This window comes from Mastomys coucha, unplaced genomic scaffold, assembly GCF_008632895.1.
Source record: "Mastomys coucha isolate ucsf_1 unplaced genomic scaffold, UCSF_Mcou_1 pScaffold7, whole genome shotgun sequence".
NCBI lineage: Eukaryota > Metazoa > Chordata > Mammalia > Rodentia > Muridae > Mastomys > Mastomys coucha.
In genome coordinates this window covers 59850244-59865938 of record NW_022196913.1, presented here as the reverse complement: position 1 = coordinate 59865938, position 15695 = coordinate 59850244, and the positions used below count along the sequence as shown (strand labels likewise).

At 40.3% G+C, this 15695-nt stretch overlaps 1 protein-coding gene across 17 annotated transcripts in view; it reads right to left on the bottom strand.

The window, feature by feature from the left end:
* The window catches only part of Nsd1 (nuclear receptor binding SET domain protein 1), a 116939-nt gene that overhangs the window by 25839 nt on the left and 75405 nt on the right, over window positions 1-15695 (bottom strand). For all 17 annotated transcript variants that reach the window (XM_031358596.1, XM_031358605.1, XM_031358594.1 and 14 more), the window contains 3 exons: window positions 15260-15383; window positions 2583-2783; window positions 1756-1935 (listed from right to left, as the gene is read on the bottom strand). In XM_031358596.1, the coding sequence (XP_031214456.1) occupies window positions 1756-1935; window positions 2583-2783; window positions 15260-15383 (505 nt within the window). The remainder of the gene's footprint in view (window positions 1-1755; window positions 1936-2582; window positions 2784-15259; window positions 15384-15695) is intronic.

Sequence of the window (15695 nt, the reverse complement as noted above, 5' to 3'; positions counted from 1 at the left end):
AATCTGAACTCAGGTTATCATGATTGTATGGCTGCAACTTTAAAATACAAATTTTAGGTGAGCAGTGGTGGCGCACGCCTTTAATCCCAGCACTTGGGAGGCAGAGGCAGGCAGATTTCTGAGTTCGAGGCCAGCCTGGTCTACAGAGTGAGTTCCAGGACAGCCAGGACAACACAGAGAAACCCTGTCTCAAGAAAACCAAAAATTAAATAAAATAAAAAAAATACAAATTTTAGTTGGTGATAGGAGGGGGCTTTAAGCTACTACACCATATTACTTCAGGAATTCATTTCCCTTGTTGAGATCTAATTTCTTTACCAGCAACATTTTATAATGAACAGTAACGCTCTTAAGAACTAAGCTAACGAATCACCCATAACCTGTTAGCTATTCCCCCTCCCCGCCCCAAAGCCTAACTTTTCAGAACTTGGAAGTTTTACCAATAGTTATCTTAACTATTTTGCTTTGTTGCCAGAGGGGAGTCACATCAGATGAAGCACTTCTAAGCAGGATGTTTGGCACTCCTACTGAATGGTACCAGAATTCTTTGTTCATAACTTACAACAGTCTTCATTTATCATCACAGTCTTTTTTTTTTTTTAAGATTTATTTATTTATAATTATATGTAAGTACACTGTAACTGTCTTCAGACACACCAGAAGAGGGCATCAGATCTCATTATAGATGGTTGTGAGCCATCATGTGGTTGCTGGGATTTGAACCCATGACCTTCTGAAGAGAAGTCAGTACTCTTAACCGCTCAGCCATCTCTCCAGCCCCATCACAGTCTTATTAAAACTGTTTAAATAAAGCATGGTTACAGACTTAGCACACTGAGAACACTTTAGGTGATCTTTGGACTTGGTTTTAAATTTTATGTAGTACAGAACTTCATTCATAGGCCATGCTTTTGTTTTTCTATTTTGTTCTAGAAACTTGCTTCTGTCTGGGCATGGTGATTCATGTCTTTAATAGAGGCACTCTAGAGGCTGAAGCATGTGGATCTCTGTGAGTTCAAGGTTAGTTTTGTCTACAAAACAAGTTCCAGGATAACCAAACCCTGTTATAAAATATACATATATAAACTAAGATAAGCTTCCTTCAGAAATAAGGCTGAGTGGTTCAAAGATCTTGCAAAGGACCCGAGTTTCATTCCTTAGCAACCACATGTTTATTAACAACCTTCTTTAACTCTAGTTCCAAGGGATATGACACCTTCTTCTAGTCTTTTCTGGCACTGCATTCATATGGTATATGGACATACATGGCAAAGATTATGTGTATACCAAGACACCAATTCAAATGAAATCAAATATCTGGGCATGCTAGGCAAGCACTGTAACACTGAGTTATATTCCCAGCCCCATATATTACAAACCACCAAGGGTACGAGAGACTTGAGAGGTGACTCAGTGGGTCATAATGGGCTTCTGAAATAAGCATGAGGACTGAAGTCAGGATCTCCAAGAACCCGAGAGACAGGCCAGCCTGTAACCGTAGTCCTGGCTGGCTCAGACAAGCAGCCCCCAGGAGTCAACAGTGCAGCAGGCTAGCCAAAACAGGTTGACTGAGAGTCATTATTTGAGGGTCAGAGAAATGAGGGGAGTCTGATGGCCTGAGTTTGATATCCAGGACTCACATGGGAGGAGAAAACCAGATACTCTAAGGTGTACATATACTCACTGCAATACACATCAAATATGAACACTACATAATCCCTTTGAAACCACTCAAAACCAGAAGTAACATCTTACCTTCCGAGCACACAAAACACCAGCTGACATTAACATGCTCATGATTTCGGCAGCCCCGCCTAGGGGTGAAGTGATTAGGGCAGATGATACTGTTAGATGCAAGGATTTTTGAACCAGCAGCAAGACAAAAGTCATTAGCATGGTATGCCACAGGACAGCGCACACAGCGCATCAGACGACCTACATTCATGGGAAGCAGGGAAAGGGGGAAGAGCAAGTGTAAAAATGACATGAAAACCAAGCGCAAGTCTATCTGCCAGCAAGGAGGAAGTGTCAGCAAATACCAGGGGCACTTAAAGTAAGAAGGGGGCCCTGCGCTAGTGCCCAGTGGGAGGCAGGCTACACAACTGGAAATGCAGCTGCCTTGGCAAGGAGACAAGACAACTGCCTCCAATACTTATAACACCGGGAAGAAGTCCAAATGACAGGATAAGATGACGGGGCACTGGGGTGCAGCAGACTCTGTGATGCTGTCTGCACATGGACCTCCTAATACACTGCAGCTGCAGCAACTAAAGCCAGAGTCAAGCTCTTGAATCAATCTCTATATCAGCAACAATTCAAAGAAGATATAAAAGGCACTGAATACAAGATGTTTTCAAACAAAATCCTATGATATCGTAGTATTTTAAACTGCCAGCTGGAAATTCCATAGAATAAACATGCTAACATAATAAAATGCACCACTCCCTAGGCCACAGCATTGCTACTTTATCTGAGTCTATGAAGAAGTGTTCCAGACTGCACTTGAAAATATCTACTGCCAAAGTAACTCAAGTCTTATAAGTAGATTAGTTTATACTTAAAAACAAACAAACAAGCCATACCTTTAGAAGCAGATACATTGGCTGGATTGGCAGCATGGCAGGTTATACACATGTGGAGGGGGCACCTGAAGCCCTTGTTCTGTGTGACAGTTGGTGGGTACTTCTGGACACACTCTTCATGGTAAAACTTCCCACATAAGGGTAGAAGGCACCTTTTCACATCTTCTCCACTCTGCTTACATACAAAACAGGTATGGATTCCTGAGAAAGAAAAAAGGCAACAAATTAATACTTTTACAAGACTCTACCCCAATCTAGGCATTAGGTATTAGTGAAGAGCTTTATAAAATTTAGCAAACTGACAAAATGTGACCCTAAGAGAAGAACAACTTTCATGTCTTTCTCTATAAATGGACAGTCTGCTCAGCCATATGCTCACTGGTGTGAAGTAACAGGATGTGTAGCATACCATCCACCAAGCATTCCTATCAAAACACAAACAAGTTTGGTCAAGTCGAGGCTCTAGATGCAACTATATTGTAGGAGATGTAGGAAAGAAGGGGATGGCTAAAGGTCCCAGTAGGCAAAAATGTTCCTTTATCTTGAGGACCTATATTGTGGAGAACTAACTCCCAAAAAATTATTCTCTGACTTTCATACAGGGATTGTGGCACATGCATGCGTGGACTGAATGAATAAATTGAAAAACTTTTTAATATTTATTTTATATATGTGAGTATACAGTCATTGTCACATCAGATCCCATTACAGATGGTTGTGAGCCACCATGAGGTTGCTGAGGATTGGACTCAGGACTTCTGGAAGAGCAACCAGTGCTTTTAACTGTGGAGCCATCTCTCCGGTCCATAATAAATTTTTTGAAGACAGAAAATAGAGTAACAAGTTAAAGGAACATATTAAACATGCAACCAATCAAATTTAGAGGGTAGAAAATTTAACAGGACAAACGGTCAAAGCTTCAGCATATAACTGATCAAAAAACCAAAACCAAACAAACAAACAAATGAAAACACGGCAAAACGAGGAATATAAACACCAAGTAAGAGAAATAAAATATTAAAACCAAAACTGAACGTAATAGGCACCCTTTCCTCCTTCCAGCCTCCCCCCCGAGACAGTCCTGATGCCCAGATTGGGCTACAACTTAATATTTAATGGAGAATAACCTTGAACTCTTCATTTGTTTGCCTTCCCTTTCCAAGTGATAGGATTACAGGCATTCTCTGTAACACCTGGCTTTGTAGGTTGATTTAAAATGCTATCAAAAGATACCTTTGCTTTAGGCAAGGACCTGAGTTCAAACACTCATCCAAAAAGAGAGGTGTCATGGCATAAGATTATGGAGGCAGAAACAGAAGGATCCCTGGGATCTGAAGGTCAGCTAGCCTAGGCTAATAAGGCAAACGCCAAGTTTCATTGAGAAAGACTGGCTTAAAAATGTTAGCCGGGCAGTGCTGTCCCAAACCTTTAAACCCAGCACATGGGAGTCACGTAGATCTCTGAGGTCAGCCTGGTCTACAAGGCTAGAGAGAGAGACTTCTGTCTTGAAAAACAAACAAGCAAACAAACAAACAAACAAACACGAACCTCGACTATAGCTTTATATGCCTTTAGTCGCAGCAGTTAGAAAGCTGACAGGTATACTCGAGGCTAGCATGGTCTATAATAGAAACAAACAAACAAACCAACAAGAACCTCGACTATAGCTTTATATGCCTTCAGTCTCAGCAGTTAGAAAGCTGACAGGTATCCGAGGCTAGCATGGTCTATAATAGAGCAAGTCCCAAGACAGCCAACACTACATAGAGATCCTGCCTCAAAACACAAACAGAAATTAAAAAAAAAAACAAAAACAAAAAAGTAAACTGTATCCCTGAAAGGACTGACCTCACTACTTCTACAGCACCCCCCAAAACCGTCAAATAGTATCTTAGTTTTATTTCTGGTTTGTGTGTCAAAATTCCCTAATAAAGCAAGCCATAAAAGAAAGGGTTTATTTTAGCTTACAATTTCAAATTTCAGATTATGGTCTACCATTGCAGGAAAGTCAAGGTGCCATCCAGAAGGAATACATAGTGAATGCGTGTGAGCCTACATTTGATGGTTTCTTTAAATGGCCCAGGAGTCAAATACAGGGAAGAGTAATGCCCACTTCTAGACTGGATTTTGCCCAATCAAGTTAATTAATTTAAAGCAATCTCCTACAGACGTGCCTCCAGGCCAAACATAGTTAGATAATTAATTCTCTATGAAGCTTTCTGAAGAATTCTGAGAGCTGAACTCAAGAGACCTTGCCTACCTCTCTGTCTCTCAAGAACTAGGATTAAATGCCCAGCACAATTCTTATCCTTCTCAGATAATTCTATATTGTGTCAAGCTAATTAAAACCATCAGTCACTTTTTGTTTTAAATACCTGAGACAAATAGAAAAATCTGAAAATGAACACAGGAATTATAAATCTTGAAAACATACTGGAGTTTCTTTCTAAAATTCTGTTAGACTTCAGTATTACCTGAAACTCAATGAGCCCTTGTAGAGATTCTTTGTGTGTGTACATGCTTGTAAGTGGAGGTTAAGGTTGAAACAGAATGTTGTCCTCAAGTTACTCTCTACTTGTGTGTTTGTGCTAGTACATATACAAGGTCCTACTAAGGCCAGAAAAAGGTGTTGGATCCCCTGTAACTTGAGTTACAAGCATTTGTGAGCTGCCAATGTTGGAGCAGGGAACTGAACTCAGGATCCATGAAAGAGCACCAAGAAATCCTCTTTATCACAGAGTCATCTCTGTAGCCCTTACTTTTTGAAACAGTGTTGCTGCTCATTGAGGCCATCAGGTTGTCTAGATAATGATGGCTGTCTTTGCCTCCCGGTTTTTGGGATTACGGACACATATTGGCATGCCTGGCTTTTTATATGGATGATGCAAATCCAGACTCCTTATGCTTGTACGGCAATAACTTCACTGACTGAGTCATCTTCCTAGCCAAACACGTGCGGACTCTTTACTTTTTGTTCTGCGTTGATGTATGTCCATAATAGAAAGTTGAGGAAGAAAGAAAGGGGGGAAGGGGAGGAAAGGAAGAGACCCTGCTTTGGAGACAGAGCACCATTAGCTGCAGAGGAAGGAAAGCACAGCTGAGCATGAGCCTTAGCTTGGCATTTGCTATAAAACAGGAGTTCACGTAACTAAAACACCCATCTATAAATACTGACCTCACTCAGTTAATAAAATTTAAGAAAGAAAATTAAAATATGTATTTATAAAGAAAGAAGCATTTACTGAGAAACCCTCTCTTGGGGCAAGAAAAACACCTCACAAAAAGAAAGAAGGAAAGAAAGAAGCAAAAGGCTCCTATAGCACTGCTATAACTGAGCGGGAAGGGCGGAGGCAAGGCTGACTGCCCTACTGCAGTAAGACAGGAAGTCCAGGAAGGAAGGAAAGAATATCTTGTTATTTTGTATCTTTTGGGAAACAGATAAAATATACAGCCTCAGGCTGAAGATATAGTTCAGTGTTTGCCTAGCCTGCAAAAACTCTGAATCTAAGTTCCAATTCTGGAAAAATAAAAATGAGAGTTTCTCTATACTTCAAATCACAAGCACAAGTTACTTCAAAATACAATATACACATAAATATGAATATAGAAACTATAAAATTCACAGAAAATATATTAGCTGAAAAAAAACATCAGTAGACCCGGGTTCAATTCTCAGCACTCGGGGTTCAATTCTCAGCACTCATTTGGCATCTCACAGCCATATGTATCTCCAATTCCATGGAGTTTAAAGCCACCTAGGTCTACATGACAAGTTATAGGCCAACCAGGGCTAGCCTTATCTCAACAACAACAACAACAACAAAAGAAAAAATAAAATGAATACGATCTCAGAGAACTAGGAAAATGAAATAAGTAAAATACATTTAGATAAATCACCAAGCCAAACTGTCTGTCCCTGGTTATAGGTAGCATGATATTACATACAGAGATCCTGAGCTTTGAGGGACAGAGATAGCTCAGAGGTTAAGAGCATTCCAGGGGACCTATATTTAGTTTTCAGCATCTACATCAAGCAGTTTACAACTGCCTATAATTCCAGCTATAGGGAGTGACATTCAATTTTGGTCACTGTGGGCATCTGCACACGCATGACATAGTCACAAATGTATACATATACAAAACCTGACCCGGAAATAATGGTGTATGCTTGATGTATACCAACAATGATGATGAGTCCTCAAGGACTGAGAATTTTGTAGCCAGCCTGAGATCATGTCTCCTAAGACAGAGGGATATTAGCTCAGTGGTAGAGCTGGCCTACTATGCACCAAATCCCACGTTTGCCCCACGAACCCCAGACCACAAACAAACCAATATTCCAAAGACTGCTAAAAGACTGTGAAAACTAACATACTTGATAGAGCAGCATTCAGAGGATGAGGAAGACATGAGTTCAAGATTAGCTTGTAAGCTTCCAACACAAAAACAACAAGACAGAAAAACCAAGAGGAGAAACCGATGAGAAGGGCAAAGACATCACCAAGAGTAAATACTACACAATGTAGGTCTGACTAAGGACATTTTGAATGAGACCCTAACAACAGAGAACAAACAAAACAGGTAAATAAGATTATAACATAGTAAAAAAAATCTAGTCATGCTGACTTATACCTACAATCTTATCATTTGGGAGGCTAAAGGAAGAAGAGTATAGCCAGTTTTAGAACTGGTTATGCTACAAAATGACTGTCTCAGAAATAAAACCAAAACCCAAAACAACAACAACAACAACAACAACAACAACAACCACCCAAAACAAAACCCAAACTGAAAACACCTAAGAAGAAACAGTGGATACAGAGAAAAGACAACCTAACCAACAGGAGAGTGTTGGTAAACTACACATCTAAGAAAGGAATTATAAAAAGAACTAAGTGTCAGCACATGGTCCCCAGGGAGGGGCTTATAGGGTCGGGGCAGATGAAGAGGACTCGGAGGGAGCTCAGGAGGGAGACTGGCCTTACAGCACTGGCAGCAGTTACATGGCTGCTGCTTTTGTGTCAGCCATCACTAGGGAACTCCCTTCCCTCATCCGCACCTATGGATGATCAGATAAGCCCTCCACTACCCCTCAAGCAGCAAGAGCAGACCACAGCACTGGAGGCAGAGAGGAAGATGGTGGCACGACTGTCTCACTGTGCGGGACTGGCAGGAGAGACATATAACCAAGATATGATAGGAAAAACAAAACAAAACAAATAAACCCTGATGATGCCATCTCAGTCTGTAATGCTATTAGGGAGTCCGCCAAAGCATGCGATCAAGCTCAGAGCAGGTGAGGAATGTGCTAGAAAAACCTGCATAGGCCAAAAAAAAAAAAAAGAGGACCAATCTCCATGGCTTAATAGAAAGATTATGGCCAGCTGGGCATAGTGGCACACGTCTTTAATCCGAGCACTTGGGAGGCAGAGGCAGGCGGATTTCTGAGTTTGAGGCCAGCCTGGTCTACAGAGTGAGTTCCAGGACAGCCAGGGCTACACAGAGAAACCCTGTCTCAAAAAACCAAAAAAAAAAAAAAAAAAAAAAAAAAAAAAAAAAAAAAAAAAAAAAAAAAAAAAAAAAAAAAAAAAAAAAAAAAAAGAAAAGAAAAGAAAAAAGAAAGATTATGGCCCAATGCAATTTTTAAATATTTTTCATCAAACATGATTGCTGTATTGTTTTATCTCAAAAAATAGATTTTCACACTTGCTACACAGCACTATGAGCAGAAAAGGACAGTGCAAGATGCAGGCCTAGATCTACTGTTTTATTCTTCCCCTGTTCTGGCATTCTCAGAAAGAGCCCAACAGACAGAAAGCAAAAAGATGCACCTAAACAATACACTTTTTCCTTCATCCCAATTGCCATTAAGACCAATGCATCTAGTTCCCACAGCACAATCTAAATAAATCTTTTCAGCTTTGCTATATGATCTCTCTGCACTGACACAATGTCTAGAATCCTCCCACCTGGGAAAGACTCTTTAACCTTGTGCATGATTTTTTCACTTCTGTCAGGGCTCTGGTGCCAATGCTCTGAGGGAGGGGAAGGAAGCTTGGGCCTAGGTTTGAGGACCAGCTTTTAAAGGTCCTCTGCTAACATTTTTGGCTGTAGGCCTTCCGAATCATAGGAATTCTGTTTGTAGGACATCTGAAGAGATCTTGGGTTCATGGTTAGCTTAAACATTTCTGTTAAACACGTTGCCCACGGCAACAAGCACACGCCTCAAAAGCTACCTCCAAACAAAATCACTTAGTTGTGGAAGAAGTCAAAGTCCCACACAAGAACCAGCAAAGAAGCAAGAAGTTCATTTTTAAATGTTTGCAGGAGAACCTGAAGACCATTGCTTTTCTTTTGATTGACCCTGTACTGAGTACTTGAGAAAAGGAAAAGGGAAATATAGAGTTGGTTAAAATGCTATTTGAATCTTTCAGTGTTCCAGGCATGTGTTCTTGCGTAGGTTGTTCTTGCCTGTCTAGATCATGGATCTAAAAACAAGGCAGCATGAATTAGTGAGATAGCAGGGTCCACGTTGTCTGTAATTTCTATAACAGAAGGTCTGTACTTGGCAGCTGTAATAAACATATTCCAACCACAAGACAAGAAACAACATTTTGTTTAGCAACCACTGAGAGAGAAAGAGAGAGAAAGAGAGAGAGAGAGAGAGAAAGAGAGAGAGAGAGAGAGAAAGAGAGAGAGAGAGAGAGAGAGAGAGAGAGAGAGAGAGAGAGAGAGAGAGAGAGAGAGAGATGAGGAGTCCTTCCATAACAATCCCGGGAGCCTGCTAATACAAAGTATGGCTAGCCATAGTTTTATCAGGAACGTGTTAACACAGTAAGTATGGCTAGCCATAGTTTTATCATGAATGTGTTAACAGTTAAAAACTAAGACACAGAATCAACGAAATCTAAGAGAACAAATTCTACTGAAGCTGTTTCTCAGATTCTTGGGACTTGAAATTCAGAGTTTGCTAATTTAGATTTTATTGAACCTATTTAAGAAAATGCAGAGTAATTAATTCAGAATTGTTCTGCCCTTGTCACAAACCCTCTCCACAATATTATTTTCTCTGGAGATTCATCCACAGCAAAGGACTCGGGTATTTCTTTTCTTTTCTTTTCTTTTTTTTGGTTTTTCGAGACAGGGTTTCTCTGTATAGCCCTGGCTGTCCTGGAACTTACCAGGCTGGCCTCGAACTTAGAAATCCACCTGCCTCTGCCTCCTAAATTCTGGGATTAAAGTGTTGCACCACCACTGCCTGGCAGACTTGGGTATTTCTTGCAATGAGATTTGCAAATAATGCTAGAGACAAGGTTGAAATTAAGTGAGAAACAGAATGGAAGCTCAAGCCTACTGATGTACAAGTCCCTATAAACACATACAGTTCTAGTACTTAGATAATACCAAAGTGGACAATGAAGAAATGGGAGCTAGCTAGCATTTGTCATCACAACCAAGGCTTCAAGTCCCCGTTAACTCTGACATAACTGACACTGGGCTTAGGGCAACGGAAAAAGAGATAACGTCTCTGATGGTTTTGTCTGGATAGCTGGGTTTGAGATTGATTGATTGATTGATTGATTTAAAGTTTTTGTGTGTTTTGTCTTCTTTGAGGCAGGGTTTTATATAATCTAGTCAGGCCTCAAGCTTACTATATATTTGAGGATTAACCACAAATTCCAGATGGATGCCCCAACACTGGAATGAGGTTTTAAACCTGACCGGGAGCAGCTGAGACCACTCAAGCATGGTAGCTCATGGGTATAATCCCAGCACTGGAGTTGAGGGGGAGGACTTCACAAAGCTCAAGGTTACCCTAAGCTACTTGATGAAACGGAAATCAAAGCCAGTGTGGGCTACAGAGACCTAGTTTTGAAACACACACACACACACACACACACACACACACACACACACACACACACACACACACCAAAAAAACAATAAAACTCAAGCCAAACCACACATCTTTAATCCTAACACTTGGGAGACAGAGGCAGCATGGTGTGAAGAATTTTAACATAGCCTGGTCTACAGATTTCATGGTCAGCCAAGGCTCCACAGTGAGATCCTATCTCAACAGTCCACCAACCCACAAATAAAAACAACAGAAATGGGCTGGTGAGATGGCTCAGCAGGGTAAGAGCACAGACTGCTCTTCTGAAGGTCGCTGAGTTTAAATCCCAGCAACCACATGGTGGCTCACAACCACCTGTAATGAGATCTGACGCCCTCTTCTGGTGTGTCTGAAGACAGCTACAGTGTACTTACATATAACAATAAATAAATCTTAAAAAAAAAAAAAAAAGAAAGAAAGAAAACAACAGAAAGACCAACCAACATACAGGAATTTAAATGATCAAGTGTTTTTCTTCAGATTATTTAAATGTGTGCCTGAGTCAAGGTCTCCAGGCCAGTTTCAAACTTTTCTGCCAATCCTCTCTGCTCTGTCCCCAGAGGTCTGGGATTATAGGAAGAAATGAGCAACCACTGGTTCTAAATATCTGAAGCTTTTCTGTGGCAAAAAGCATGGTTTAGTCCTTTCTGTGTCCTAATATTTAATGGTGTTTATTTGTGGTCCAGTCAGTAAACACTGTGTAAGTCTAATGGGCTGCGTCTCATCTCCACAATGCACAGATTCTACAAGATTGTCCTCAGGCCTACATACACAATATCACAGCATGTGTGAGAGTTCTCTCACACACATAATATACACAGTAACATAGAAAATAAAAATTAAAAAACAGGCCGGGCATGGTGGCGCACGCCTTTAATCCCAGCACTTGGGAGGCAGAGGCAGGTGGATTTCTGAGTTCGAGGCCAGCCTGGTCTACAGCGTGAGCTCCAGGACAGCCAGGGCTGTACAGAGAAACCCTGTCTCGAAAAACCAAAAAAAAAAAAAAAAAAATTAAAAAACAGTACCTTTACAAAAGTAGAGAGAGGATTTACCAGTATCTACAGAGACTTGGAGAACGGGGATGAAGTTGGTCAACAAAATATAAAGGTATAATTAGAAGAGAATAAATGCTCTGCGACACGGCAGGGTAATCACAAGTTATTTTTAATCTGAAATTTTAAAAAGAGCCAAATGAAGGGAATTCAAATGGTCTCACAACAAAGAAATGATGAATGTATGCTCATTACCCTAAACTTATCACCGAGATAACATGTAGAACCAGCACACTGCAGTCCATATAAATGTACAATAATTATGTGTTAATTAATAATTTTTAACATAGAGGCATGGAGCTGGAGTGATGGTCAGCATTTAAAAGCACTTGCTGCTCTTCCAAAGGACCTTGGACTCTTTCTCAGTATTCATACTGAGCAGCTTCCTAATTGTTTATATTACAGTCCGGAGACTGACATTCACACACTGCTGATCTCTAAGGGCATCTGCACAGACATGACACATAATCACAAACAAGTACACATGAATCTCAAAAAAGATTAAAATTTAAAAAAGAAATATATTTTTTCATAAAAAAAATTGTGAGTCATAGCTATATGTCATATGGTGACATATACCTACATTCCTGACATTTAGAAAGTAGACACAGGAGGATCAGGAGGTTCAAGATCATCCTCAAGTACATAGTGGAATTAAAGCTACATGGGACCATTTAAAATCACAACAAAATAAAGACTGAAGCCATGAACTGGGAGAACATTTTGAAAAGCCTATCTCACTGCTTCAATGGCTTGAACAAAAGGCAGCACACAGGCACACAGAGAAGATGCCAGCTTTAACAAACTAAACCAGGAGAGAGCCATCACTATCAGCACAATAAAATGGAAGATACTGATGACTGATGAAGAAGCAAACCCTAAGACAACATAGAAGAGAATACAAAATGGTCCAATTCTAGGCAGTTTCTAGTGAGTTAAAGCTACACCCTAATTTACACATTCTACTCAGGTACTTATTCATCCAAGGGTAAAGACAATAAGCTTGGTGCTGGAATGATGCTCAGAGCTTAAGATCACTACCTGTTCTACCCAAAGGTCCTGAGTTCAATCCCCAGAAACCACATTATGGCTCATAACCATTTATCTATAATGAGATCTGGTGCCCTCTTTCAGTGTACATGGGCATACATGAAGGCAGAATACTATATACATAATAAATAAATGAATAAATCTTTAAAAATAAAAAAGCCCAAACCATAAACACCCAAATGTCAATCAATACATAAATAGATAAACAAAAGTAAAAAATAACTACAATTAAACACTATTCAACAATGGAAAAGTCTTTTCTGAGGTTAGAAAAATGAACTATGATACAAGCAACAATATAGGTAATTGGTAATTATGCTAAATTATGACTTCTCAGGCATATATGTATAAAACAAATACCACAACACAACATATCAAACTGTATGCTTCATCTCTTTGATACAGGGTTTCACTATGTGATTCTGACTGGCCTGGAACTGGCTATGTAGACCAGGATGGATTCCCTCAAATTCAGATATCCACCCACCTCTGCCTCTAAGTGTTCAACCTCACCTAGCACAAACACCATTACCATCACAGTTTGGTCAGTTCTTTCCTTCATCACCTGGGACCTGAGCACTAGGTCTTGAGGCTCTGAGATAGGTAACTATATTTGGGTTTGAGCCATATTGCCAATTCCTATCACACACCACCTCCTTTTTAAAAAAAGTATCTCGTAGGACTGGAGAGCTGGCGCAGCAGTTAAGACCACCAGTGAGCGTCCCAGAGGGCCGACGCTTTCATCCTCAGCATCTGCATGGTGCTCACGACTGTCTTTAGGTCCCTATTCCAGTCAATCTGGCATCTTCTTTTTGGCCTATTCATGCACCAGGCATAAACATCAAAATAAAAAAAATTTAAGAGTAACAAAAGAAAATCATACTCACAGACATTAAAAAGGATCTTTCTGGGTGTGGGTGTGGTATCCCCTGCCTGTCATCCCAGCACTTAGGCTAGAGGCAGAGGCCTTGAGTTCCAGGCCAGCCTGGTCTACTCCAGGGTTAGAAGGAGAAACCCTGTGTTAAAAATCCCCAAAAGGATGTAAGCCCATACAGGCTGTAAGCTCATAAACTTCCTGATTATTGCATGTACTACCACACTGTGTGCTATATATACTCTGTCTAAGGTATTTTAAGAAGAATAGCTGGACAGGAATGGTAGTTCATACCTACAGTCTCAACACTCAGTAGGCCAGGGCAGGAAAAAGTGCCAGGAGTTAAGAGCAAGCTTGGGCTATGTGTGAGTAATGGGGTGAGCGTGGAGAAGGATGAGAAGAAGGGAAGAAAGATGCTCCCCTGATATACTATTTAACACAGATCAGTCTCTTGAGCCAGACAGAAATGACTACATACTATTTAATTTATAAGCAACTCTTCCCCCTCATTTAAATTAAAAAAAAATTATTTTCAAAATAAAACAGGAACAGTTTTGCCTTGAGGTAAGTTTATTCAGAGATCATTTCTGAATGGTAAAGATAGCAAGGCAAATATCAATCGCTGGCACAAACTGCACGAAAGATCTTCTAGGATTAGGGTGATGCCATGCTCTAAGGCTGCACTACTTTTTACATCATCTATTCTCTGTGTGTGTGTGAGCATGCAATGGCAGGCACATCTGTGGAAGTCAGTACTCTCCTTCCAATATGTGAGTCCTGGGAACCAAATGGTAATGAGGGTTTGGTTAAGTGTTTTTACCAACTGAGCCATCTTGCCAGCCCCTACACTAAGTCTTTATTTACACACAAATGATTTCCCCCTTGACTCTCAAATATCTGATTCAGCTACTGCCTCAATGTCATCAAATTAAAACCTTGTCAAAAAGATATGCTTACTCTTCAGCCCAGGGCGGTGCGGTGCTCTCTACTGTTAGTCAAACACCTTCAACAATGCAAAATAAAAAAAGGCTCCTTTCACTGCACATCACCCTCACTGTCCTATCACACCTGTCTCTGCTGATCACGCATCTTGGTGGTGTCTCCATCACTAGCTCCTCCTCAAACTGCAGCCACTTGAGAAGTGAGAGCCCCAGAGGCACAGTGGAAGACCTAACTGCCTTGCTGCTCTATGCTGCTCTTAGCAGAACATTCCATGTGCTGTTCCAACCATAAATCTCTCAGAAAATCTCTCTCTAAATAATTGTATTTTTAAGCTTTATTAGTTCTTGAGAGGTTTGAGAATGTTTTCATCATATTCACTCCCCCGTCCAACTCTTCGAGACTCAACCCCTTTTCCTAGGCAGTTGTAGTTTGTTTGTTTTAAATAGTCTTCATGTATAGCTAGTGCTGGCCTATAACTTGATTCGTGGGTCAGGATGTCCTCAAACTCTCAATTGTGTGGCTACCACCCAATTGTTGGGTTACAGACATGTATCACTAAGGCCACTCTGCCAAATTAATTTCAACCTTCCTTAAAACTACAATTAATATTTTCATTTCTGTTATTGCTTTATCACTGATCACATAGTAATTTAAATATCCAATAATATATATCCAGCATATTTCTTTGACCTGCCTCATATTATTCTATTAGTCAAATAACATTTTCTGAGGGTTAGGATTTCACAGTACAAACCTACACATGCAACCAAAGCTCACTGTTGTCAGAAGTGGCAACTTCAATACATCCTTTTCCTAAAATCCTTAAAATTCCAATTGTTAGGAGGCAGACTATCTACTTTACCTGTGCGACACTCATTGCAGATAAATTTCCCTCGAGGCATCTCCGTTAGGCCAAGGCACTCCAAGTGGAAAGCCCCGCAGCATTGAGCCTCACACAACAGCAGCTCCCCCAGCTTCTCACAGCTCTGTAAGGAAAAGAAACAAACACATCTGTACAAAGACTTCAGAAAACTCTGAGACGAGAAGTCCTCATGAGATCAAAAGTTAAGAAGTATCTATCCAAAGCCTGTGAAATCCTATTATGTATTCAACTAATACTTAAAGTTACCTCCTGTGTGCAAGGCACAAGAAGATCTCTGGTTTTTACAGAGAGAGATGATACAAACAAATGACTGAAAAACAAACGTCTTAGTTACTTTCCTTGTGCTGTGATAAAATACCCCAACAAAAGAAATTTAAGCAATAAAGGATTTATTCTGGCTCACAGTTTCAAGATA